This window comes from Oncorhynchus nerka, linkage group LG14, assembly GCF_034236695.1.
Source record: "Oncorhynchus nerka isolate Pitt River linkage group LG14, Oner_Uvic_2.0, whole genome shotgun sequence".
Classification (NCBI taxonomy): Eukaryota; Metazoa; Chordata; class Actinopteri; order Salmoniformes; family Salmonidae; genus Oncorhynchus; species Oncorhynchus nerka.
This window is the reverse complement of record NC_088409.1, coordinates 23712034-23737033: the sequence shown is the minus strand read 5'-3', so window position 1 is coordinate 23737033 and position 25000 is coordinate 23712034. Positions and strand designations below refer to the sequence as shown.

Below are 25000 nucleotides of genomic sequence, written 5' to 3'. Positions count from 1 at the left end.
TTGATTGATGGATAATGTTTATTGTCCTGACTGAGGGAGAGGGTTGATTGATGGATGATGTTTATTGTCCTGACTGAGGGAGTGGATTGATGGATGATGTTTATTGTCCTGACTGAGGGAGTGGATTGATGGATGGATGATGTTTATTGTCCTGACTGAGGGAGAGGGTTGATTGATGGATGATGTTTATTGTCCTGACTGAGGGAGTGGATTGATGGATGATGTTTATTGTCCTGACTGAGGGAGAGGATTGATGGATGGATGATGTTTATTGTCCTGACTGAGGGAGAGGGTTGATTGATGGATGATGTTTATTGTCCTGACTGAGGGAGTGGATTGATGGATGATGATTATTGTCCTGACTGAGGGAGTTGATTGATGGATGATGTTTATTGTCCTGGCTGAGGGAGAGGGTTGATTGATGGATGATGTTTATTGTCCTGACTGAGGGAGAGGGTTGATTGATGGATGATGTTTATTGTCCTGACTGAGGGAGAGGATTGATGGATGATGTTTATTGTCCTGGCTGAGGGAGAGTGTTGATTGATGGATGATGTTTATTGTCCTGACTGGGGGAGAGGGTTGATTGATGGATGATGTTTATTGTCCTGACTGAGGGAGAGGGTTGATTGATGGATGATGTTTATTGTCCTGACTGAGGGAGAGGGTTGATTGATGGATGATGTTTATTGTCCTGACTGACGGAGAGGATTGATGGATGATGTTTATTGTCCTGGCTGAGGGAGAGGGTTGATTGATGGATGATGTTTATTGTCCTGGCTGAGGGAGAGGGTTGATTGATCGATGATGTTTATTGTCCTGACTGAGGGAGAGGGTTGATTGATGGATGATGTTTATTGTCCTGACTGAGGGAGAGGATTGATGGATGATGTTTATTGTCCTGGCTGAGGGAGAGGGTTGATTGATGGATGATGTTTATTGTCCTGACTGAGGGAGAGGGTTGATTGATGGATGATGTTTATTGTCCTGACTGAGGATGTTGATGGATGATGTTTATTGTCCTGACTGAGTGGATTGATGGATGATGTTTATTGTCCTGACTGAGGGAGTGGATTGATGGATGGATGATGTTTATTGTCCTGACTGAGGGAGAGGGTTGATTGATGGATAATGTTTATTGTCCTGACTGAGGGAGAGGGTTGATTGATGGATGATGTTTATTGTCCTGACTGAGGGAGAGGGTTGATTGATGGATGATGTTTATTGTCCTGACTGAGGGAGTGGATTGATGGATGATGTTTATTGTCCTGACTGAGGGAGTGGATTGATGGATGGATGATGTTTATTGTCCTGACTGAGGGAGAGGGTTGATTGATGGATGATGTTTATTGTCCTGACTGAGGGAGTGAATTGATGGATGATGTTTATTGTCCTGACTGAGGGAGAGGATTGATGGATGATGATTATTGTCCTGACTGAGGGAGTTGATTGATGGATGATGTTTATTGTCCTGGCTGAGGGAGAGGGTTGATTGATGGATGATGTTTATTGTCCTGACTGAGGGAGAGGGTTGATTGATGGATAATGTTTATTGTCCTGACTGAGCGAGAGGGTTGATGGATGATGATTATTGTTCTGACTGAGGGAGTTGATTGATGGATGATGTTTATTGTCCTGGCTGAGGGAGAGGGTTGATTGATCAATGATGTTTATTGTCCTGGCTGAGGGAGAGGGTTGATTGATGGATGATGTTTATTGTCCTGACTGAGGGAGAGGGTTTATTGATGGATGATGTTTATTGTCCTGACTGAGGGAGAGGGTTGATTGATGGATGATGTTTATTGTCCTGACTGAGGGAGTGGATTGATGGATGATGTTTATTGTCCTGACTGAGGGAGTGGATTGATGGATGATGTTTATTGTCCTGACTGAGGGAGAGGGTTGATTGATGGATGATGTTTATTGTCCTGACTGAGGGAGAGGGTTGATTGATGGATGATGTTTATTGTCCTGACTGAGGGAGAGGATTGATGGATGATGTTTATTGTCCTGGCTGAGGGAGAGGGTTGATTGATGGATGATGTTTATTGTCCTGACTGAGGGAGAGGGTTGATTGATGGATAATGTTTATCGTCCTGACTGAGGGAGAGGGTTGATTGATGGATGATGTTTATTGTCCTGACTGAGGGAGAGGGTTGATTGATGGATGATGTTTATTGTCCTGACTGAGGGAGTGGATTGATGGATGATGATTATTGTCCGGACTGAGGGAGAGTGTTGATTGATGGATGATGTTTATTGTCCTGACTGAGGGAGAGGGTTGATTGATGGATGATGTTTATTGTCCTGACTGAGGGAGAGGGTTGATTGATGGATGATGTTTATTGTCCTGACTGAGGGAGAGGATTGATGGATGATGTTTATTGTCCTGGCTGAGGGAGAGGGTTGATTGATGGATGATGTTTATTGTCCTGACTGAGGGAGAGGGTTGATTGATGGATAATGTTTATCGTCCTGACTGAGGGAGAGGGTTGATTGATGGATGATGTTTATTGTCCTGACTGAGGGAGAGGGTTGATTGATAGATGATGTTTATTGTCCTGACTGAGGGAGTGGATTGATGGATGATGATTATTGTCCGGACTGAGGGAGTTGATTGATGGATGATGTTTATTGTCCTGGCTGAGGGAGAGGGTTGATTGATGGATGATGTTTATTGTCCTGACTGAGGGAGAGGGTTGATTGATGGATAATGTTTATTGTCCTGACTGAGGGAGAGGGTTGATGGATGATGTTTATTGTCCTGGCTGAGGGAGAGGGTTGATTGATGGATGATGTTTATTGTCCTGACTGAGGGAGAGGGTTGATTGATGGATGATGTTTATTGTCCTGACTGAGGGAGAGGGTTGATTGATGGATAATGTTTATTGTCCAGACTGAGGGAGAGGGTTGATGGATGATGATTATTGTCCTGACTGAGATAGTTGATTGATGGATGATGTTTATTGTCCTGGCTGAGGGAGAGGGTTGATTGATCGATGATGTTTATTGTCCTGGCTGAGGGAGAGGGTTGATTGATGGATGATGTTTATTGTCCTGACTGAGGGAGAGGGTTGATTGATGGATGATGTTTATTGTCCTGACTGAGGGAGAGGGTTGATTGATGGATGATGTTTATTGTCCTGACTGAGCGAGTGGATTGATGGATGATGTTTATTGTCCTGACTGAGGGAGTGGATTGATGGATGGATGATGTTTATTGTCCTGACTGAGGGAGAGGGTTGATTGATGGATGATGTTTATTGTCCTGACTGAGGGAGTGGATTGATGGATGATGTTTATTGTCCTGACTGAGGGAGTGGATTGATGGATGGATGATGTTTATTGTCCTGACTGAGAGAGTGGATTGATGGATGATGTTTATTGTCCTGACTGAGGGAGTGGATTGATGGATGGATGATGTTTATTGTCCTGACTGAGGGAGAGGGTTGATTGATGGATGATGTTTATTGTCCTGACTGAGGGAGTGGATTGATGGATGATGTTTATTGTCCTGACTGAGGGAGTGGATTGATGGATGATGTTTATTGTCCTGACTGAGGGAGAGGGTTGATGGATGATGTTTATTGTCCTGACTGAGGGAGAGGGTTGATGGATGGATGATGTTTATTGTCCTGACTGAGGGAGAGGGTTGATTGATGGATGATGTTTATTGTCCTGACTGAGGGAGAGGGTTGATTGATGGATGATGTTTATTGTCCTGACTGAGGGAGAGGATGGGGAAACAGAAAAATTGGCAGGAAGAAAGTGAAAGAACGAGAGGGTGTAGGGAGGACTTGTTATTACTTGTTATGAAGTTGTGTTAAAGATGTATATTGAAACTATGGTTGAAACAAAGTGTACTGCTACATTTAGCATTACACTACATGTTGCTACTACTCCATGACTTCCTGTCTACTACTGTTCTTCTTGCTGATCAAGTGCTGCTGGAGGAATCATTATAGAGTGACCTCTATAATCATTCCTGCCTCTCTGCTCCTCTCCTCTCTCCCTGCCCTGTCCCCTCTCCCTGCCCTGTCCCCTCTCCCTGCCATCTCCTCTCATTCCCCCTCTCATGTTCTCTCCTCCCCCTACTGCCCCTTATCCTCCCCTTTTTCTACTGTTTTCCTTCTCTTCTTTCTCCTATCCTTTCCTCCCTCTCTCCCTCCTCCCTCTTGATGTTGCACTCTCTCCTACCCTCTCTCCTCCAACCTCCCCCTCTTTCTTGTCCTTCTCTCCTGCGTGTTCAGATGGATGGCAGTAGGTCGTTGCCCCGGGGCAGTTCCATGGTGAACAGGGTGAGTGGGCTCTATCCTGTCCTGTCTTCTCCTCTTTCCTTCTCTTCTGTTCTGCCTACAGATTCTGGTTTGTGCTCCAGACTAACATCCTTTAACAACACCATTACTGATGTGTTCCTCCATAACTGTCAAGCATTTTGTTTTTGTTTGTACTGCATTCATTGGTCTGTTGTTGTCTTTTGTTGTTTGTTTGTCTTATCCGTTGATTCTCCCAACCTTCCCGTTTTTCTCAATCTCTCAGAGTGTGAAATATGTGAGTATAATATAAAGTATAAAGACTATCACCACTGTGGGCTGATTGAGGTAAGACATTGCAGAATTGCAGATAGATGAATAATGTGTAAGAGAGAATCTTGTCTGTTTTAGACAATACATTTCTGTCTGAATGTTCTGAAAAGTTGCTGTCTCCTGAATGAAAGCCCTGCTGTTCTCTGGTGTCTATGGGTGTTTGGATTTTTACTGTACGGTATATCTGTAGCAACACCCAATGGGTGCTAGAATAAGTGGTGATGGGCGGGCCTATGAATCTCTCTCAACGTCCTGATTGGCTGGATTAACGACCTGTCAATCGTCAACCCATATACAGTTGCCTAATGAAAATGCTCTAGTTTCCTGATTGACAGCTGGTGTTAATCCCGCCCATAAGTGGGTCTCAGAATCATTCCCCTCATCGGTGAAGGAAAGCTTTGGAATTCACTGATGATGCAAAAAAGCTTGGTCTTAAACAACCGGCCATCTGAAAACCAGATAGGTGGAATCTCCCCTAAACCCTTTGGACGCTTAGATAGAGCCATCACCTTAGTGATTACACCTATTCAGTCTTTTCTGATCTGCTAGCACTGAAGGGGTAGTGGCTAGAGGTTGTTCTCAGACCGGGCTATAGACCTCCCTCCCCATCCTCCCTTTACAGTGAATGAGCTCAATGCTTCCATTCTGGTGGCCACACCTGTGAATGATGCACAAATACACCAGGCATTTACCATGTAGAATAGTTAAGCATACATTCTGGCTGTCCAGGAGTCTCCACACATACCTGCCTGTGTGTGTGCGTGCTTTTTATGTGCGTGTGTTGTTCTGTGTGCACTTGGTGCTTTGTCTAGTAGTATGTGCATTGTTGTCAGTCTGAGCTTTGTTCCCATGCAAAGCCCTGGCCTCTTGCTGTTTGTAGCTTTGAGTGCTGCTTGGCTGGCGTGCTTTACCTGGCGCTTTTAAATGTCTGTTAGAGAACACATGAAAAGCTATTTATCTCTAGATTACTCTGGGCTCATCCTGTTGAGATGCTATTACAGACTATATCTTGGAAATCAGAGTTGAGACCACTGGGTTACTGCCTTGTTTACTGGCTGATGAGTCTGGTCTCCCCTCTTTTGTACTGGGATTGGGGGAACAGTATTTTGGCTTGTGGAGTTGGTTTGTGATGCATGTCCCAGTGTTGATGCGGTGCCTGTCCTGTCCTCCAGGGGGAGCTAGAGAGACAGCTGCTACAGGCCAACCCCATCCTGGAGGCCTTTGGGAATGCCAAGACTGTCAAGAACGACAACTCCTCCAGATTTGTAAGAATGTATTAATATCTAGATTGATCCCAGATAAGATCTACAATATGTTTTTAATTGGCTGTATTTTTATTTACTGTGTTTGTTGTTGAGTTTGTATCATTTTTTCATTAATATTGTAATGAAACAGGCAGGGAGCAGGTCGAGCCCGAGGCTTCGGCGCGCTATCGACTGTGCAGCAAAAGCATGCTCGAGCGGCAGAGTCGATTTCCTCGCTTATAAACCCAGGGTCGTTACAATATGTTAATCATCAACTGACACATTTCTTCTCCTCTTGTCTCTCAGGGCAAATTCATCCGTATTAACTTTGACGTGGCTGGATACATTGTCGGTGCCAACATTGAGACCTGTATCCTTCCTTTGCAGTCAGACTCTGTTTCGAGTCCCAACCTAAATATTACTGCTGTTCATTAGTATGCTCACTGTTGGGTCACTGCTAATCTGTCATCAGATAGAAGTTGCCCTACACACAGGGGTGAGCTCAGGGAAGCAGGGGATGCAAAACTGCCCTTAGGTTAGTGTCTGGGGCTATTGAACCCTTCCTTTACTCCTGACCTCAGACCTGCTGGAGAAGTCGAGGGCGATCCGCCAGGCCAAAGATGAAAGGACCTTCCACATCTTCTACCAACTCATGTGTGGAGCTTCAGAGACCACCAGAGGTGAGAGAGGGGGAGAGGAGAAAGAGGGTGTAGGAGAGGGAGAGGAGAAAGAGAGTGTAGGAGAGGGAGAGGAGAAAGAGAGGGTAGGAGAGGGAGAGGAGAAAGAGAGGGTAGGAGAGGGAGTGGAGAAAGAGAGGGTAGGAGAGGGAGAGGAGAAAGAGAGGGTAGGAGAGGGAGAGGAGAAAGAGAGGGTAGGAGAGGGAGTGGAGAAAGAGAGGGTAGGAGAGGGAGGGGAGAAATAGAGGGTAGGAGAGGGAGCAGAAAAAGAGAGGGTAGGAGAGGGAGAGGAGAAAGAGAGGGTAGGAGAGGGAGTGGAGAAAGAGAGGGTAGGAGAGGGAGAGGAGAAAGAGAGTAGGAGAGGGAGAGGAGAAAGAGAGGGTAGGAGAGGGAGAGGGAGAAAGAGGGAGAGGGAGAGGGTAGGAGAGGGAGGGAAGAAAGAGAGGGTAGGAGAGGGAGTGGAGAAAGAGAGGGTAGGAGAAGGAGAGGAGAAAGAGAGGGTAGGAGAGGGAGAGGAGAAAGAGAGGGTAGGAGAGGGAGGGAAGAAAGAGAGGGTAGGAGAGGGAGCGGAGAAAGAGAGGGTAGGAGAGGGAGTGGAGAAAGAGAGGGTAGGAGAGGGTGGGAAGAAAGAGAGGGTAGGAGAGGGAGGGAAGAAAGAGAGGGTAGGAGAGGGAGTGGAGAAAGAGAGGGTAGGAGAGGGAGGGGAGAAAGAGAGGGTAGGAGAAAGGGGATGAGTTGAATAGGTAGATCTGGTGAATAGGTAGATCTGGTGAATAGGTAGATCTGGTGAATAGATAGATCTGGTGAATAGGTAGATGTGGTAAATAGATAGATCTGGTGAATAGGTAGATCTGGTGAATAGGTAGATCTGGTGAATAGATAGATCTGGTGAATAGATAGATCTGGTGAATAGGTAGATCTGGTGAATAGATAGATCTGGTGAATAGGTAGATCTGGTGAATAGATAGATCTGGTGAATAGGTAGATCTGGTGAATAGATAGATCTGGTGAATAGATAGATCTGGTGAATAGATAGATCTGGTGAATAGATAGATCTGGTGAATAGGTAGATCTGGTGAATAGGTAGATCTGGTGAATAGATAGATCTGGTGAATAGATAGATCTGGTGAATATCTGGTGAATAGATAGATCTGGTGAATAGATAGATCTGGTGAATAGATAGATCTGGTGAATAGGTAGATCTGGTGAATAGATAGATCTGGTGAATAGATAGATCTGGTGAATAGATAGATCTGGTGAATAGGTAGATCTGGTGAATAGATAGATCTGGTGAATAGATAGATCTGGTGAATAGATAGATCTGGTGAATAGATAGATCTGGTGAATAGATAGATCTGGTGAATAGATAGATCTGGTGAATAGATAGATCTGGTGAATAGATAGATCTGGTGAATAGATAGATCTGGTGAATAGATAGATCTGGTGAATAGATAGATCTGGTGAATAGGTAGATCTGGTGAATAGATAGATCTGGTGAATAGATAGATCTGGTGAATAGGTAGATCTGGTGAATAGGTAGATCTGGTGAATAGATAGATCTGGTGAATAGATAGATCTGGTGAATAGGTAGATCTGGTGAATAGATAGATCTGGTGAATAGATAGATCTGGTGAATAGATATGGTGAATAGATAGATCTGGTGAATAGATAGATCTGGTGAATAGATAGATCTGGTGAATAGATAGATCTGGTGAATAGATAGATGTGGTGAATAGATAGATCTGGTGAATAGATAGATCTGGTGAATAGATAGATCTGGTGAATAGATAGATATGGTGAATAGATAGATCTGGTGAATAGGTAGATCTGGTGAATAGATAGATCTGGTGAATAGGTAGATCTGGTGAATAGGTAGATCTGGTGAATAGATAGATCTGGTGAATAGGTAGATCTGGTGAATAGATAGATCTGGTGAATAGATAGATCTGGTGAATAGATATGGTGAATAGATAGATATGGTGAATAGATAGATCTGGTGAATAGGTAGATCTGGTGAATAGATAGATCTGGTGAATAGGTAGATCTGGTGAATAGGTAGATCTGGTGAATAGATAGATCTGGTGAATAGATAGATCTGGTGAATAGGTAGATCTGGTGAATAGATAGATCTGGTGAATAGATAGATCTGGTGAATAGATAGATCTGGTGAATAGATAGATCTGGTGAATAGATCTGTTTTTTGATCCTTTTACTGATTATTATCCTCTCTCTCTCTGTTTCCCTCTCTCTCTGTTTCCCTCTCTCTCTGTTTCCCTCTCTCACTCTGTTTCCCTCTCTCTCTGTGTTTCCCTCTCTCTCTCTGTTTCCCTCTCTCTCTGTTTCCCTCTCTCTCTGTTTCCCTCTCTCACTCTGTTTCCCTCTCTCTCTGTGTTTCTCTCTCTCCTCTGTTTCCCTCTCTCTCTGTGTTTCTCTCTCTCTCTCTGTTTCCCTCTCTCTCTGTTTCCCTCTCTCTCTGTTTCCCTCTCTCTCTGTTTCCCTCTCTCTCTGTTTCCCTCTCTCTCTGTTTCCCTCTCTCTCTCTGTTTCCCTCTCTCTCTGTTTCCCTCTCTCTCTGTTTCCCTCTCTCACTCTGTTTCCCTCTCTCTCTGTGTTTCTCTCTCTCCTCTGTTTCCCTCTCTCTCTCTGTTTCCCTCTCTCTCTGTGTTTCCCTCTCTCTCTGTGTTTCTCTCTCTCTCTCTGTTTCCCTCTCTCTCTCTGTTTCCCTCTCTCTCTCTGTTTCCCTGTCTCTCTGTTTCCCTCTCTCTCTCTGTTTCCCTCTCTCTCTGTTTCCCTCTCTCTCTCTGTTTCCCTCTCTCTCTGTGTTTCTCTCTCTCTCTCTGTTCCCCTGTCTCTGTTTCCCTCTCTCTCTTTGTTTCCCTCTCTCTCTCTGTTTCCCTGTCTCTCTGTTTCCCTCTCTCTCTCTGTTTCCCTGTCTCTCTGTTTCCCTCTCTCTCTGTGTTTCCCTCTCTCTCTGTGTTTCCCTGTCTCTCTGTTTCCCTGTCTCTCTTTGTTTCCCTCTCTCTCTCTGTTTCCCTGTCTCTCTGTTTCCCTCTCTCTCTCTGTTTCCCTGTCTCTCTGTTTCCCTCTCTCTCTCTCTGTTTCCCTGTCTCTCTGTTTCCCTCTCTCTCTCTGTTTCCCTGTCTCTCTGTTTCCCTCTCTCTCTCTCTGTTTCCCTGTCTCTCTCTGTTTCCCTCTCTCGCTCTGTTTCCCTGTCTCTCTGTTTCCCTCTCTATCTGTTTCCCCCTCTCTCTCTTCCTCTCTGTCTGTAGCAGACCTTCTCCTTGGTAGTGCTGACCAGTACAGGTTTCTGAGTGGAGGTGCTATACCTGTTCCAGGCCAGAGTGATGCTGACAACTTCACCCAGACCATGGACTCTATGACCATCATGGGATTCACACCAGAGGAGTCTCTGTGTAAGCGAGAGAGGAACGGAGGGGAGGGGAGGGGGGACAGAGCTTTCCTCAGAACATGGAAGTAAAAAACTATATTTTCTCTCCATCCCTCTCTTTCTTTCTTTCTTTCTTTCTGCCTGTCTGTCTGTCTCCCTCCCCTCCTCTCCATCCCTCTCTTTCTTTCTTTCTGCCTGTCTGTCTGTCTCCCTCCCCTCCATCCCTCTCTTTCTGCCTGTCTGTCTCCCTCCTCCCTCCCTCCCTGACCTCCTCTCCATCCTTCTCTTTCTTTCTTTCTGTCTGTCTGTCTCCCCTCCTCTCCATCCCTCTCTTTCTTTCTGCCTGTCTGTCTGTCTCCCTCCCCTCCTCTCCATCCCTCTCTTTCTGCCTGTCTGTCTGTCTCCCTCCCCTCCTCTCCATCCCTCTCTTTCTGCCTGTCTGTCTGTCTCCCTCCCCTCCTCTCCATCCCTCTCTTTCTGCCTGTCTGTCTGTCTCCCTCCCCTCCTCTCAATCGCTCTCTTTCTGCCTGTCTGTCTGTCTCCCTCCCCTCCTCTCCATCCCTCTCTTTCTGCCTGTCTGTCTGTCTCCCTCCCCTCCTCTCCATCCCTCTCTTTCTGCCTGTCTGTCTGTCTCCCTCCCCTCCTCTCAATCGCTCTCTTTCTGCCTGTCTGTCTGTCTCCCTCCCCTCCTCTCCATCCCTCTCTTTCTGCCTGTCTGTCTGTCTCCCTCCCCTCCTCTCCATCCCTCTCTTTCTGCCTGTCTGTCTGTCTCCCTCCCCTCCTCTCCATCCCTCTCTTTCTGCCTGTCTGTCTGTCTCCCTCCCCTCCCTCTCCATCCCTCTCTTTCTGCCTGTCTGTCTGTCTCCCTCCCCTCCTCTCCATCCCTCTCTTTCTGCCTGTCTGTCTGTCTCCCTCCCTCCTCTAAATCCCTCTCTTTCTGCCTGTCTGTCTGTCTCCCTCCCTCCTCTCCATCCCTCTCTTTCTGCCTGTCTGTCTGTCTCCCTCCCCTCCTCTCCATCCCTCTCTTTCTGCCTCCCCTCCCTGTCTGTCTCCCTCCCCTCCTCTCCATCCCTCTCTTTCTGCCTGTCTGTCTCCCTCCCCTCCTCTCCATCCCTCTCTTTCTGCCTGTCTGTCTGTCTCCCTCCCCTCCTCTAAATCCCTCTCTTTCTGCCTGTCTGTCTGTCTCCCTCCCCTCCTCTCCATCCCTCTCTTTCTGCCTGTCTGTCTCCCTCCCTCCCCTGCTCTCCATCCCTCTCTTTCTGCCTGTCTGTCTGTCTCCCTCCCCTCCTCTCCATCCCTCTCTTTCTGCCTGTCTGTCTGTCTCCCTCCCCTCCTCTAAATCCCTCTCTTTCTGCCTGTCTGTCTGTCTCCCTCCCCTCCTCTCCATCCCTCTCTTTCTGCCTGTCTGTCTGTCTCCCTCCCCTCCTCTCCATCCCTCTCTTTCTGCCTGTTTGTCTGTCTCCCTCGCCTCCTCTCCATCCCTCTCTTTCTGCCTGTCTGTCTGTCTCCCTCCCCTCCTCTCCATCCCTCTCTTTCTGCCTGTCTGTCTGTCTCCCCTTCTCTCCATCCCTCTCTTTCTGCCTGTCTGTCTGTCTCCCTCCCCTCCTCTCCATCCCTCTCTTTCTGCCTGTCTGTCTCCCTCCTCCCTCCCTCCCTGACCTCCTCTCCATCCCTTCTCTTTCTTTCTTTCTGCCTGTCTGTCTCCCTCCCCCCTCCATCCCTCTCTTTCTGCCTGTCTGTCTCCCTCCTCCCTCCCTCCCTGACCTCCTCTCCATCCTTCTCTTTCTTTCTTTCTGCCTGTCTGTCTCCCTCCCCTCCATCCCTCTCTTTCTGCCTGTCTGTCTGTCTGTCTCCCCTCCTCTCCATCCCTCTCTTTCTTTCTGCCTGTCTGTCTGTCTCCCTCCCCTCCTCTCCATCCCTCTCTTTCTGCCTGTCTGTCTGTCTCCCTCCCCTCCTCTCCATCCCTCTCTTTCTGCCTGTCTGTCTGTCTCCCTCCCCTCCTCTCAATCCCTCTCTTTCTGCCTGTCTGTCTGTCTCCCTCCCTCCTCTCCATCCCTCTCTTTCTGCCTGTCTGTCTGTCTCCCTCCCCTCCTCTCCATCCCTCTCTTTCTGCCTGTCTGTCTGTCTCCCCTCCCCTCCTCTCCATCCCTCTCTTTCTGCCTGTCTGTCTGTCTCCCTCCCCTCCTCTCCATCCCTCTCTTTCTGCCTGTCTGTCTGTCTCCCTCCCCTCCTCTCCATCCCTCTCTTTCTGCCTGTCTGTCTCCCTCCCTCCCCTCCTCTCCATCCCTCTCTTTCTGCCTGTCTGTCTGTCTCCCTCCCCTCCTCTCCATCCTCTCTTTCTGCCTGTCTGTCTGTCTCCCTCCCCTCCTCTCCATCCCTCTCTTTCTGCCTGTCTGTCTCCCTCCCTCCCCTCCTCTCCATCCCTCTCTTTCTGCCTGTCTGTCTGTCTCCCTCCCCTCCTCTCCATCCCTCTCTTTCTGCCTGTCTGTCTGTCTCCCTCCCCTCCTCTAAATCCCTCTCTTTCTGCCTGTCTGTCTGTCTCCCTCTGCCCTCCTCTCCATCCCTCTCTTTCTGCCTGTCTGTCTGTCTCCCTCCCCTCCTCTCCATCCCTCTCTTTCTGCCTGTCTGTCTGTCTCCCTGCCCCTCCCTCCTCTCCATCCCTCTCTTTCTGCCTGTCTGTCTGTCTCCTCCCCTCCTCTCCATCCCTCTCTTTCTGCCTGTCTGTCTGTCTCCCTCCTCCTCTCCATCCCTCTCTTTCTGCCTGTCTGTCTGTCTCCCTCCCTCCTCTCCATCCCTCTCTTTCTGCCTGTCTGTCTGTCTCCCTCCCCTCCTCTCCATCCCTCTCTTTCTGCCTGTCTGTCTCCCTCCTCCCTCCCTCCCTGACCTCCTCTCCATCCTTCTCTTTCTTTCTGCCTGTCTGTCTCCCTCCCCTCCCTCCATCCCTCTCTTTCTGCCTGTCTGTCTGTCTGTCTCCCCTCCTCTCCATCCCTCTCTTTCTTTCTGCCTGTCTGTCTGTCTCCCTCCCCTCCTCTCCATCCCTCTCTTTCTGCCTGTCTGTCTGTCTCCCTCCCCTCCTCTCCATCCCTCTCTTTCTGCCTGTCTGTCTGTCTCCCTCCCCTCCTCTCCATCCCTCTCTTTCTGCCTGTCTGTCTGTCTGTCTCCCTCCCCTCCTCTCAATCCCTCTCTGCCTGTCTGTCTGTCTCCCTCCCCTCCTCTCCATCCCTCTCTTTCTGCCTGTCTGTCTGTCTCCCTCCCCTCCTCTCCATCCCTCTCTTTCTGCCTGTCTGTCTGTCTCCCTCCCCTCCTCTAAATCCCTCTCTTTCTGCCTGTCTGTCTGTCTCCCTCCCCTCCTCTCCATCCCTCTCTTTCTGCCTGTCTGTCTGTCTCCCTCCCCTCCCTCTAAATCCCTCTCTTTCTGCCTGTCTGTCTGTCTCCCTCCCTCCCTCTCCATCCCTCTCTTTCTGCCTGTCTGTCTGTCTCCCTCCCCTCCTCTCCATCCCTCTCTTTCTGCCTGTCTGTCTGTCTCCCTCCCCTCCTCTAAATCCCTCTCTTTCTGCCTGTCTGTCTGTCTCCCTCCCCTCCTCTCCATCCCTCTCTTTCTGCCTGTCTGTCTGTCTCCCTCCCCTCCTCTCCATCCCTCTCTTTCTGCCTGTCTGTCTGTCTCCCTCCCCTCCTCTCCATCCTCTCTTTCTGCCTGTCTGTCTGTCTCCCTCCCCTCCTCTCCATCCCTCTCTTTCTGCCTGTCTGTCTGTCTCCCCCCTCCTCTCCATCCCTCTCTTTCTGCCTGTCTGTCTGTCTCTCCTCCACTCCTTTCTCCATCCCTCTCTTTCTGCCTGTCTGTCTGTCTCCCTCCTCCCTCCCTCCCTGACCTCCTCTCCATCCTTCTCTTTCTTTCTTTCTGCCTGTCTGTCTCCCTCCCCTCCATCCCTCTCTTTCTGCCTGTCTGTCTCCCTCCTCCCTCCCTCCCTGACCTCCTCTCCATCCTTCTCTTTCTTTCTTTCTGCCTGTCTGTCTCCCTCCCCTCCATCCCTCTCTTTCTGCCTGTCTGTCTGTCTGTCTCCCCTCCTCTCCATCCCTCTCTTTCTTTCTGCCTGTCTGTCTGTCTCCCTCCCCTCCTCTCCATCCCTCTCTTTCTGCCTGTCTGTCTGTCTCCCTCCCCTCCTCTCCATCCCTCTCTTTCTGCCTGTCTGTCTGTCTCCCTCCCCTCCTCTCCATCCCTCTCTTTCTGCCTGTCTGTCTGTCTCCCTCCCTCCTCTCAATCCCTCTCTTTCTGCCTGTCTGTCTGTCTCCCTCCCCTCCTCTCCATCCCTCTCTTTCTGCCTGTCTGTCTGTCTCCCTCCCCTCCTCTCCATCCCTCTCTTTCTGCCTGTCTGTCTGTCTCCCTCCCCTCCTCTAAATCCCTCTCTTTCTGCCTGTCTGTCTGTCTCCCTCCCCTCCTCTCCATCCCTCTCTTTCTGCCTGTCTGTCTGTCTCCCTCCCCTCCTCTAAATCCCTCTCTTTCTGCCTGTCTGTCTGTCTCCCTCCCCTCCTCTCCATCCCTCTCTTTCTGCCTGTCTGTCTGTCTCCCTCCCCTCCTCTCCATCCCTCTCTTTCTGCCTGTCTGTCTGTCTCCCTCCCCTCCTCTCAATCCCTCTCTTTCTGCCTGTCTGTCTGTCTCCCTCCCCTCCTCTCCATCCCTCTCTTTCTGCCTGTCTGTCTGTCTCCCTCCTCTCCATCCCTCTCTTTCTGCCTGTCTGTCTGTCTCCCTCCCCTCCTCTCCATCCCTCTCTTTCTGCCTGTCTGTCTGTCTCCCTCCCCTCCTCTCCATCCCTCTCTTTCTGCCTGTCTGTCTGTCTCCCCTCCTCTCCATCCCTCTCTTTCTGCCTGTCTGTCTGTCTCCCTCCACTCCTCTCCATCCCTCTCTTTCTGCCTGTCTGTCTCCCTCCTCCCTCCCTCCCTGACCTCCTCTCCATCCTTCTCTTTCTTTCTTTCTGCCTGTCTGTCTCCCTCCCCTCCATCCCTCTCTTTCTGCCTGTCTGTCTCCCTCCTCCCTCCCTCCCTGACCTCCTCTCCATCCTTCTCTTTCTTTCTTTCTGCCTGTCTGTCTCCCTCCCCTCCATCCCTCTCTTTCTGCCTGTCTGTCTGTCTGTCTCCCCTCCTCTCCATCCCTCTCTTTCTTTCTGCCTGTCTGTCTGTCTCCCTCCCCTCCTCTCCATCCCTCTCTTTCTGCCTGTCTGTCTGTCTCCCTCCCCTCCTCTCCATCCCTCTCTTTCTGCCTGTCTGTCTGTCTCCCTCCCCTCCTCTCAATCCCTCTCTTTCTGCCTGTCTGTCTGTCTCCCTCCCCTCCTCTCCATCCCTCTCTTTCTGCCTGTCTGTCTGTCTCCCTCCCCTCCTCTCCATCCCTCTCTTTCTGCCTGTCTGTCTGTCTCCCTCCCCTCCTCTCCATCCCTCTCTTTCTGCCTGTCTGTCTGTCTCCCTCCCCTCCTCTAAATCCCTCTCTTTCTGCCTGTCTGTCTGTCTCCCTCCCCTCCTCTCCATCCCTCTCTTTCTGCCTGTCTGTCTGTCTCCCTCCCCTCCTCTCCATCCCTCTCTTTCTGCCTGTCTGTCTGTCTCCCTCCCCTCCTCTCCATCCCTCTCTTTCTGCCTGTCTGTCTGTCTCCCTCCCCTCCTCTCCATCCCTCTCTTTCGGCCTGTCTGTCTCCCTCCTGTTAGCCATGTTGAAGGTGATCTCTGCGGTGCTCCAGTTTGGGAACATCTCGTTCACTAAGGAGAAGAACCAGGACCAGTGCTCCATGCCAGACGACACGGCTGCCCAGAAACTGAGCCACCTGCTGGGCATCAGCGTGCTGGAGTTCTCCCGGGCCATCCTCACCCCCAGGATCAAAGTAGGACGCGAGTACGTCCAGAAGGCCCAGACCAAAGAACAGGTGAGACACACACACACATTAATACACTAGTGCTGAGCACATCTGTAACGATGTGCGCTGAGAGTCGGGAAGCAAGTTCGTGGAGTGAGTGATTTAATTAATAAACACAACAAGAAACACGAACAACGTACAGACATGAAACAGAAACAATAACACCTGGGGAAAGAACCAATGGGAGAGACAGATATAGGGGAGGTAATCAGGGAGGTGATAGAGCACAGGTGAGTCTGATGAGGTGCAGGTGCGATTGACGATGGTGACAGGTGTGTGGAATAATCAGCAGCCTGATGACCTAGAGCCTGGAGAGGGAGCATACGTGACAATATCTAAGACTAATGGCATAGTAGTTGGTACAAATCACTCCATGAGCTATAAACCTCAGCTGAATTTGGTAATGAATAATGTAGCTTTTGAGCAAGTTGAGGAGACTAAACTTCTTGGTGTCACCTTAGACTGTAAGTTGTCATGGTCAAGGCATATTGATTCATGTCACGGCTTTCTTCCTGGCAATGAGAGGCGGACCAAAACGCAGCGTCGTTATAGTTCATGGTATTTTAATAAGAAAACTTAAACATGAACAAACTACAAAATGTGAAAACCCGAAAACAGTCCCGTGTGGCACAAACACTGACACAGGAAACAATCACCCACAAAATACCCAAAGAATATGGCTGCCTAAATATGGTTCCCAATCAGAGACAACGATAGACAGCTGCCTCTAATTGAGAACCAATCTTGGCAACCATTGACATACAATTTACCTAGACAGGTCACAGCCCCATAAACATACAAAACTACCTAGAAAGGAAACAGCCACATAAACATACAAAACTACCTAGAAAGGAAACAGCCCCATAAACATACAAAACTACCTAGAAAGGAAACAGCCCCATAAACATACAAAACTACCTAGAAAGGAAACAGCCCCATAAACATACAAAACTACCTAGAAAGGAAACAGCCCCATAAACATACAAAAAACCCTAGACAAGACAAAGCACATAAATCCCCCATGTCACACCCTGACCTAACCAAAATAATAAAGAAAACAAAGATAACTAAGGCCAGGGCGTGACAATTCAGTTGTTGGAAAGATGCGGAGAGGTTTGTCTGTGATAAAGAGATGCTCAGCATTCTTAACACCACACTTGAAGAAAGAAGCTGAAGTTTTATCATGTCCTGACTACTTCCAGGTGATCGGGTCAGGGGCTGTAAAGAGGGCATATCAGAACAGCACGTCTTGCCCTGCCGTGTTCACAGAGAGTTCATGTCAACTAAATGCTTGTTGACCTCTTCTGGCTTAGAGCAGAGATTGACTGCGTCGCTTCTTGTGTTTTGTAAGAAATATTAATGTGTTAAAAACTACAAACTGTCTATTCAATCAACTAACACAGCTCTGACAGACAGGCGTACCCCACAAGACAGGCCACAGGCCTCCTCACAGTCTCTAAAGACAAAACGAATTCAAAGCCACACACAGTAATATATAGCACCATGGATGCATGGAACTCCCTGCCATCTCAAATCACTCAAGCTTGCTGCAAAATTAGCTTAAAAAATAAATAAAACATCACATCACAGCACAGCGCCTCTCCCCTTTCTGACCTAAATAGCTTGTTGTATCCAGTCCTCTCCCTCCCGAGCACATCTGGTGTTTGAGTTAAAGACAAGATGTGCCCTTGGCATTAGGATAACAGCACCTGCTTAGAGAAAGCGATTGTAAACTAAGCCGCAGTAGAATAAGGACTGGTCGTGTTCCATATGAACACTAGATGGCGCCGACTGAGATGGCCGCCTCGCTTCGCGTTCCTAGGAAACTATGCAGTTTTTTGTTTTTTTACGTGTTATTTCTTACATTAGTACCCCAGGTCATCTTAGGTTTCATTACATACAGTCGAGAAGAACTACTGAATATAAGATCAGCGCCAACTCACCATCAGTACGACCAAGAATATGTTTTCCGCGACGCGGATCCGGTGTTCTGCCTTACAAACAGGACAACGGAATGGATCGCATGCAGCGACCCAAGGAAACGACTCCGAAAAAGAGGGAAACGAGGCGGTGTTCTGGTCAGACTCCGAAAAAGGGCACATCGCGCACCACTCCCCAGCATTCTTCTTGCCAATGTCCAGTCTCTTGACAACAAGGTTGACGAAATCCGAGCAAGAGTAGCATTCCAGAGGGACATCAGAGACTGCAACGTTCTCTGCTTCACAGAAACATGGCTTACTGGGAAGACGCTATCCGACGCGGTGCAGCCAACGGGTTTCTCCACGCATCGCGCCGACAGAAACAAACATCTTTCTGGTAAGAAGAGTGGCGGGGGCGTATGCCTCATGACTAACGAGACATGGTGTGATGAAGGAAACATACAGGAACTCAAATCCTTCTGTTCACCTGATTTAGAATTCCTCACAATCAAATGTAGACCGCATTATCTTCCAAGAGAATTCTCCTCGATTATAATCACAGCCGTATATATCCCCCCCAAGCAGACACATCGATGGCTCTGAACGAACTTTATTTAACTCTTTGCAAACTGGAAACCATTTATCCGGAGGCTGCATTCATTGTAGCTGGGGATTTTAACAAAGCTAATCTGAAAACAAGACTCCCTAAATTTTACCAGCATATCGATTGCGCAACCAGGGGTGGTAAAACCTTGGATCATTGTTACTCTAACTTCCGCGACGCATATAAGGCCCTGCCCCGCCCCCTTTCGGAAAAGCTGACCACGACTCCATTTTGCTGATCCCTGCCTACAGGCAGAAACTAAAACAAGAGGCTCCCACGCTGAGGTCTGTCCAACGCTGGTCAGACCAAGCTGACTCCACACTCCAAGACTGCTTCCATCACGTGGACTGGGACATGTTTCGTATTGCGTCAGATGGAAATATTGACGAATACGCTGATTCGGTGTGCGAGTTCATTAGAACGTGCGTTGAAGATGTCGTTCCCATAGCAACGATAAAAACATTCCCAAACCAGAAACCGTGGATTGATGGCAGCATTCGCGTGAAACTGAAAGCGCGAACCACTGCTTTTAATCAGGGCAAGGTGTCTGGTAATATGTCCGAATATAAACAATGCAGCTATTCCCTCCGCAAGGCTATTAAACAAGCTAAGCGTCAGTACAGAGACAAAGTGGAATCTCAATTCAATGGCTCAGACACAAGAGGCATGTGGCAGGGTCTACAGTCAATCACGGACTACAAGAAGAAACCCAGCCCAGTCACGGACCAGGATGTCTTGCTCCCAGGCAGACTAAATAACTTTTTTGCCCGCTTTGAGGACAATACATTGCCACTGACATGGCCTGCAACGAAAACATGCGGTCTCTCCTTCACTGCAGCCGAGGTGAGTAAGACATTTAAACGTGTTAACCCTCGCAAGGCTGCAGGCCCAGACGGCATCCCCAGCCGCGCCCTCAGAGCATGCGCAGACCAGCTGGCCGGTGTGTTTACGGACATATTCAATCAATCCCTATACCAGTCTGCTGTTCCCACATGCTTCAAGAGGGCCACCATTGTTCCTGTTCCCAAGAAAGCTAAGGTAACTGAGCTAAACGACTACCGCCCGTAGCACTCACTTCCGTCATCATGAAGTGCTTTGAGAGACTAGTCAAGGACCATATCACCTCCACCCTACCTGACACCCTAGACCCACTCCAATTTGCTTACCGCCCAAATAGGTCCACAGACGATGCAATCTCAACCACACTGCACACTGCCCTAACCCACCTGGACAAGAGGAATACCTATGTGAGAATGCTGTTCATCGACTACAGCTCGGCATTCAACACCATAGTACCCTCCAAGCTCGTCATCAAGCTCGAGACCCTGGGTCTCGACCCCGCCCTGTGCAACTGGGTTCTGGACTTCCTGACGGGCCGCCCCCAGGTGGTGAGGGTAGGCAACAACATCTCCTCCCCGCTGATCCTCAACACGGGGCCCCACAAGGGTGCGTTCTGAGCCCTCTCCTGTACTCCCTGTTCACCCACGACTGCGTGGCCATGCACGCCTCCAACTCAATCATCAAGTTTGCGGACGACACAACAGTGGTAGGCTTGATTACCAACAACGACGAGACGGCCTACAGGGAGGAGGTGAGGGCCCTCGGAGTGTGGTGTCAGGAAAATAACCTCACACTCAACGTCAACAAAACTAAGGAGATGATTGTGGACTTCAGGAAACAGCAGAGGGAACACCCCCCTATCCACATCGATGGATCAGTAGTGGAGAGGGTAGCAAGTTTTAAGTTCCTCGGCATACACATCACAGATAAACTGAATTGGTCCACTCACACTGACAGCGTCGTGAAGAAGGCGCAGCAGCGCCTCTTCAACCTCAGGAGGCTGAAGAAATTTGGCTTGTCACCAAAAGCACTCACAAACTTCTACAGATGCACAATCGAGAGCATCCTGGCGGGCTGTATCACCGCCTGGTACGGCAACTGCTCCGCCCTCAACCGTAAGGCTCTCCAGAGGGTAGTGAGGTCTGCACAACGCATCACCGGGGCAAACTACCTGCCCTCCAGGACACCTACACCACCCGATGTTACAGGAAGGCCATAAAGATCATCAAGGACATCAACCACCCCGAACCACTGCCTGTTCACCCCGCTATCATCCAGAAGGCGAGGTCAGTACAGGTGCATCAAAGCTGGGACCGAGAGACTGAAAAACAGCTTCTATCTCAAGGCCATCAGACTGTTAAACAGCCACCACTAACATTGAGTGGCTGCTGCCAACACACTGTCATTGACCCAACTCCAGCCACTTTAATAATGGGAATTGATGGGAAATGATGTAAATATATCACTAGCCACTTTAAACAATGCTACCTTATATAATGTTACTTACCCTACATTATTCATCTCATATGCATATGTATATACTGTACTCTAGATCATCGACTGCATTCTTATGTCACTAGCCACTTTAACTATGCCACTTTGTTTACTTTGTCTACATACTCATCTCATATGTATATACTGTACTCGATACCATCTACTGTATGCTGCTCTGTACCATCACTCATTCATATATCCTTATGTACATATTCCTTATCCCCTTACACTGTGTATAAGACAGTAGTTTTGGAATTGTTAGTTAGATTACTTGTTGGTTATCACTGCATTGTCGGAACTAGAAGCACAAGCATTTCGCTACACTCGCATTAACATCTGCTAACCATGTGTATGTGACAAATAAAATTTGATTTGATTTGATTTGATGAAGTTCAAGAGATTCAAGAGTGCTGAGGAGAAAACTGTAGTTGACGTTTTAGCTGGACAGAACTGATGTATGGGACGCCACCAAGTTCCCCTTCACCATACAGAGACCCCGCTGTGGGTGGTGTGTAAGGGGTGAGTGACTGGCTGCAGGGAAGTCAGGCGCAGGAGAGCAGAACTGGGTAATAACCGGAGCAGTTTAATATGCAAAACCAACGGCACCCAGAACAACAAAATAACCCGTTTACGAACCAGTCAGATGCACAAGCACTTCACAACAAACAATTTCACACACAGACATGGGGGGAACTGAGGGTTAAATACATGACAAGTAATGAGGGAATATAAACCAGGTGTGTGGGAAAACAAGACAAAACAAATGGAAAATGAAAGGTGGATCGGCGATGGCTAGAAGACTGGTGACGTCAACCGCCGAACGCCACCAGAACAGGGAGAGGAACTGACTTCGGTGGAAGTCATGACAGTGTGACTGTAACATAGAAGGAAGGATTAGGAGATAAGATAACGTTTGTGTTGTTGTCTACAGTAATATACTGTAGTCTAAGTGTATCAATGTGTGTCTTCTTATTTTAAATGTATGTAGTTATGTCCCTGAGTTGTTATTGTCTGTTAATGTTTTGTATCATGTCATGTTTAACATTTTGTCTGGACCCCAGGAGGAATAGCTGCTGTGTTAGAAGCAGCTGATGAGGATCCTAATAAAATAGAAAATAGACACACACATACAGTGGGGCAAAAAAGTATTTAGTCAGCCACCAATTGTGCAAGTTCTCCCACTTAAAAAGATGACAGAGGCCTGTAATTTTTATCATAGGTACACTTCAACTATGACAGACAAAATGAGGGGGAAAAATCCAGAAAATCACATTGTAGGATTTTTAATGAATTTATTTGCAAATTATGGTGGAAAATAAGTATTTGGTCACCTACAAACAAGCAAGATTTCTGGCTCTCACAGACCTGTAACTTCTTCTTTAAGAGGCTCCTCTGTCCTCCACTCGTTACCTGTATTAATGGCACCTGTTTGAACTTGTTATCAGTATAAAAGACACCTGTCCACCACCTCAAATAGTCACACTCCAAACTCCACTATGGCCAAGACCAAAGAGCTGTCAAAGGACACCAGAAACAAAATTGTAGACCTGCACCAGGCTGGGAAGACTGAATCTGCAATAGGTAAGCAGCTTGGTTTGAAGAAATCAACTGTGGGAGCAATTATTAGGAAATGGAAGACATACAAGACCACTGATAATCTTCCTCGATCTGGGGCTCCACGCAAGATCTCATCCCGTGGGGTCAAAATGATCACAAGAATGATGAGCAAAAATCCCAGAACCACATGGGGGGACCTAGTGAATGACGTGCAGAGAGCTGGGACCAAAGTAACAAAGCCTACCATCAGTAACACACTACGCCGCCAGGGACTCAAATCCTGCAGTGCCAGACGTGTCCCCCTGCTTAAGCCAGTACATGTCCAGGCCCGTCTGAAGTTTGCTAGAGAGCATTTGGATGATCCAGAAGAAGATTGGGAGAATGTCATATGGTCAGATGAAACCAAAATATAAGTTTTTGGTAAAAACTCAACTCGTCGTGTTTGGAGGACAAAGAATGCTGAGTTGCATCCAAAGAACACCATACCTACTGTGAATCATGGGGGTGGAAACATCATGCTTTGGGGCTGTTTTTCTGCAAAGGGACCAAGACGACTGATCCGTGTAAAGGAAAGAATGAATGGTGTCATGTATCGTGAGATTTTGAGTGAAAACCTCCTTCCATCAGCAAGGGCATTGAAGATTAAACGTGGCTGGGTCTTTCAGCATGACAATGATCCCAAACACACCACCCGGGCAACGAATGAGTGGCTTCGTAAGAAGCATTTCAAGGTCCTGGAGTGGCCTAGCCAGTCTCCAGATCTCAACCCCATAGAAAATCTTTGGAGGGAGTTGAAAGTCTGTGTTGCCCAGCAACAGCCCCAAAACATCACTGCTCTAAAGGAGATCTGCATGGAGGAATGGGCCAAAATACCAGCAACAGTGTGTGAAAACCTTGTGAAGACTTACAGAAAACGTTTGACCTCTGTCATTGCCAACAAAGGGTATATACCAAAGTATTGAGATAAACTTTTGTTATTGACCAAATACTTATTTTCCACCATAATTTGCAAATAAATTCATTAAAAATCCTACAATGTGATTTTCTGGATTTTTTTCTCTCATTTTGTCTGTCATAGTTGAAGTGTACCTATGATGAAAATTACAGGCCTCTTTCATCTTTTTAAGTGGGAGAACTTGCACAATTGGTGTCTGACTAAATACTTTTTTGCCCCACTGTACATACAATTGGTGTAAGAAGCACATGCTGGTTTCTTAAAATCTCTAAATTAATAATGCTCTCTCTCTCTCTTTTCTCACTCTTCTCTCTCTCTTCTCTCTCACTCTTCTCTCTCTTCTCTCTCTTCTCTCTCTTTTCTCTCTCACTCTTCTCTCTCTCTTCTCTCTAACTTATCTCTCTCTCTTCTCTATCACTCTCTCTTCTCTCGCTCTCTTTCTCTCTTCTCTCTCTTTTCTCTCCTCTATCTGTTCTCTATCTTCTCTTTCTCTTCTCGCTCACTCTTCTCTCTCTCTTCTTTATCTCTTCTCTCTCTTTTCTCTCCTCTCACTCTATTCTCTCTACCTTCTCTCTCTTCTCTCTCTCTCTCTAGGCTGACTTTGCTGTGGAGGCGTTGGCCAAAGCTACATATGAGCGTCTGTTCCGTTGGCTGGTCCACAGGATCAACCGGGCGCTGGACCGCAGACAGAGACAGGGAGCCTCTTTCATAGGCATACTGGACATAGCAGGCTTTGAGATCTTTCAGGTGTGTGTGAATCTGTGTGTGTGTCTGTGTGTGTCTGTGAGTGTGTCTGAGTGTGTGTCTGTGAGTGTGTCTGAGTGTGTGTCTGTGAGTGTGTCTGAGTGTGTGTCTGAGTGTGTGTCTGTGAGGGTGTCTGAGTAAGTGTGAGTGTGTCTGAGTGTGTGTGTCTGTGAGTGTCTGTGAGTGTGTGTGAGTGTGTGTGTGTGTCTGAGTGTGAGTGTGTGTGTCTGAGTGTGTGTGTGCGTGTGTCTGAGTGTGTGTGTCTGTGAGTGTGTGTGAGTGTGTGTGTCTGTGAGTGTGTGTCTGAGTGTGTGTGTGTGTGTGTGTGTGTGTGTGTGTGTGTGTGTGTCTGTGAGTGTATCTGTGAGTATGTCTGAGTAAGTGAGTGAGTGTGTCTGAGTGTGTGTGTCTGTGAGTGTGTCTGAGTGTGTGTGTGTGTCTGTGTCTGTGTGTGTGTGTGTGTGTGTGTCTGAGTGTGTGTGTGTGTGTGTGTGTGTGTGTGTGTGTGTGTGTGTGTGTGTGTGTGTGTGTGTGTGTGTCTGTGTGTGTGTCTGTGTGTCTGAGTATGTGTGTGTCTGTGAGTGTGTGTGTCTGTGAGTGTGTCTCAGTGTGTGTGAGTCTGTCTGAGTGTGTGTGAGTCTGTCTGAGTGTGTTTGTGTGTCTGTGAGTGTGTGTGTGTGTCTCTGTGAGTGTGTCTGAGTGTGTGTGTGTGTGTGAGTGTCTGTGAGTGTGTCTGAGTGTGTGTGTGTCTGTGAGTGTATCTGTGAGTATGTCTGAGTAAGAGAGTGAGTGTGTCTGAGTGTGTGTGTCTGTGAGTGTGTGTGTCTGTGAGTGTGTCTCAGTGTGTGTGAGTCTTTCTGAGTGTGTGTGAGTCTGTATGAGTGTGTTTGTGTGTCTGTGAGTGTGTGTGTGTGTGTGTCTCTGTGAGTGTGTCTGAGTGTGTGAGTGTGTGTGTGTGTGTGTGTCTCTGTGAGTGTGTCTGAGTGTGTGAGTGTGTGTGTGTGTGTGTGTCTGTGAGTGTGTCTGAGTGTGTGTCTGTGAGTGTGTCTGTCTTTCTTTCAAATCCTGTTTGCAGTCTTTTCTCAGGTTCCCCCTA

The 25000-nt window shown here is 48.1% G+C and overlaps 1 protein-coding gene across 1 annotated transcript in view; it reads left to right on the top strand.

Annotated features, from left to right (window-relative positions):
- The window catches only part of LOC115114978 (myosin-10-like), a 105657-nt gene that overhangs the window by 22641 nt on the left and 58016 nt on the right, over positions 1–25000 (top strand). Inside the window, exons 7-12 of the mRNA XM_065027792.1 lie at positions 5751–5851; positions 6137–6200; positions 6412–6510; positions 9776–9919; positions 15586–15800; positions 23755–23907. Of these exons, the coding sequence (XP_064883864.1) occupies positions 5751–5851; positions 6137–6200; positions 6412–6510; positions 9776–9919; positions 15586–15800; positions 23755–23907 (776 nt within the window). The remainder of the gene's footprint in view (positions 1–5750; positions 5852–6136; positions 6201–6411; positions 6511–9775; positions 9920–15585; positions 15801–23754; positions 23908–25000) is intronic.